The sequence below is a fragment of the Trypanosoma grayi genome (assembly GCF_000691245.1).
Source record: "Trypanosoma grayi strain ANR4 Tgr_792_V1, whole genome shotgun sequence".
Classification (NCBI taxonomy): Eukaryota; Euglenozoa; class Kinetoplastea; order Trypanosomatida; family Trypanosomatidae; genus Trypanosoma; species Trypanosoma grayi.
In genome coordinates, this window is record NW_008826411.1 from 6,103 (window position 1) to 7,901 (window position 1,799).

The 1,799-nt window shown below is 54.3% G+C and overlaps 1 protein-coding gene across 1 annotated transcript; it reads left to right on the forward strand.

Moving 5' to 3' along the window:
- Nucleotides 1–125: 125 nt before the first annotated feature.
- Nucleotides 126–512, forward strand: DQ04_07921030 (hypothetical protein; the record flags this gene model as incomplete). The annotated part of the gene is made up of 1 exon (XM_009315357.1): nt 126–512. One exon carries the CDS (start codon nt 126–128, stop codon nt 510–512), a length of 387 nt encoding a protein of 128 aa, XP_009313632.1.
- Between the last annotated feature and the right edge of the window lie 1,287 nt (nt 513–1,799).

The following is a 1,799-nucleotide window of genomic DNA, read 5'->3' on the forward strand; positions in this document are numbered from 1 at the left end:
TTTTTTTGTTTCCCTTCTGGAGCAAACACCAAAGTATACAGTTTTGATTTCTTTCGTAAGCGCGTCGAAAATGAACAATAACATGGCTTACGTACAACAAGGGGCCCCGCAGCCTTTCAATCCTCATGCTAATCCCTGGGGCCGCCCCGCGGCGTTTGGCGACGGAAGCGGTCAAGGTGGTTACAGCAGCTACAACAGCTACCACCAGCGCCCTCGTGATGGATATGATGGTAGCTACGGTGGTGGTGGTGGCCGTGGTGGTGGACGCGGTGGTGGCATGTTTGGCGGCGGTGGATACACACGTGGAGGTGGGTTTGGTCACGATGGTGGTTTCGCCCGCCCTATACAGTACCACGACGACAGTGCCTCTTATGCGTACCACCGTGAAGAGAAGCCTGAAGATGAGATATTCAAGGAGCACACACCTGGTATTAATTTTGACCAGTATGAGGCAATTAAGGTACAACTCACGCCAAACGACACCGAGCCGGCAGAATCATTCTCCGCCATGAGTCTTGTTCCTGCCCTCAGTGAAAACGTTGCACGCTGCCGTTATCAGAAGCCGACACCTGTACAGAAGTACGGTATTCCTGTGGTTCTGAAGGGTCGGGATCTGATGGCTTGTGCCCAGACAGGTTCTGGTAAGACTGCCGCCTACCTTATTCCCGCCATCAACCATATGTTGTCAAACAACATCAGCCGCAGCCATCAGGGTCAGGGGAGTCAAGCCACTCCATCTGCACTTGTGATGGCCCCCACACGAGAGCTCTCTATTCAGATTCAAGAAGAAGGTCGCAAGTTTACATACCGCACTGGTATTCGCTGCGTTGTCGTTTATGGTGGAGCTGACCCTCGTCACCAGGTCCATGAGCTTACACGTGGCTGCGGACTGTTGGTTGCAACCCCTGGCCGTTTGTGGGATATGTTTTCACGTGGTTATGTGCGCTTTTCCTCAATCCGTTTCCTGGTACTGGATGAGGCTGACCGAATGCTCGATATGGGATTTGAGCCGCAGATCCGTATGATTCTCCAGGGACCGGATAGTGACATGCCACGCACTGGGCAGCGTCAGACCCTGTTGTATTCCGCAACATTCCCCACTGAGATTCAGCAGCTCGCGCGCGAGTTCCTGTACCGCCATTCCTTCCTTCAGGTCGGCCGTGTTGGTTCAACGACGGAGAATATCACCCAAGATGTGCGTTGGGTTGATGATGTTGACAAGCGTGAACACCTCCTTGGACTGCTGCGCCAAAATGAGGGTAAACTTATCCTTGTCTTTGTGGAGAAGAAACGTGATGCTGACTATCTGGAACGCTTTATCCGCAACAACCGTATCGCCTGTGCGTCGATTCATGGTGATCGTGTGCAACGTGAACGCGAGGAAGCGCTGAGCATGTTCAAGTCTGGTAACTGCCAAGTACTTGTGGCGACTGACGTGGCTTCCCGTGGACTTGATATTCCCAACGTGGGCCTTGTCGTGCAATACGATCTACCGAGTAACATCGACGATTACGTGCATCGCATTGGCCGAACGGGCCGTGCTGGCAAAATGGGCGTTGCCATTTCCTTCTTCAATGAAAAGAACCGCAACATCGTTGATGACCTCATTCCCCTTCTCAATGAGACCCGCCAGACTGTTATCCCTCAGGTGATGGAGATGGCCAAGCGGCCCAGCAACACAAACAACGGCCGTGGCGGCGGCGGCGGCTACCGTGGCTACCGCGGCGGTGGTGGGGGTCGTGGTGGCGGTTACGGCGGTATGGGCTACCGCGGGGGTCGTGGTGGCGGCTACGGCGGTA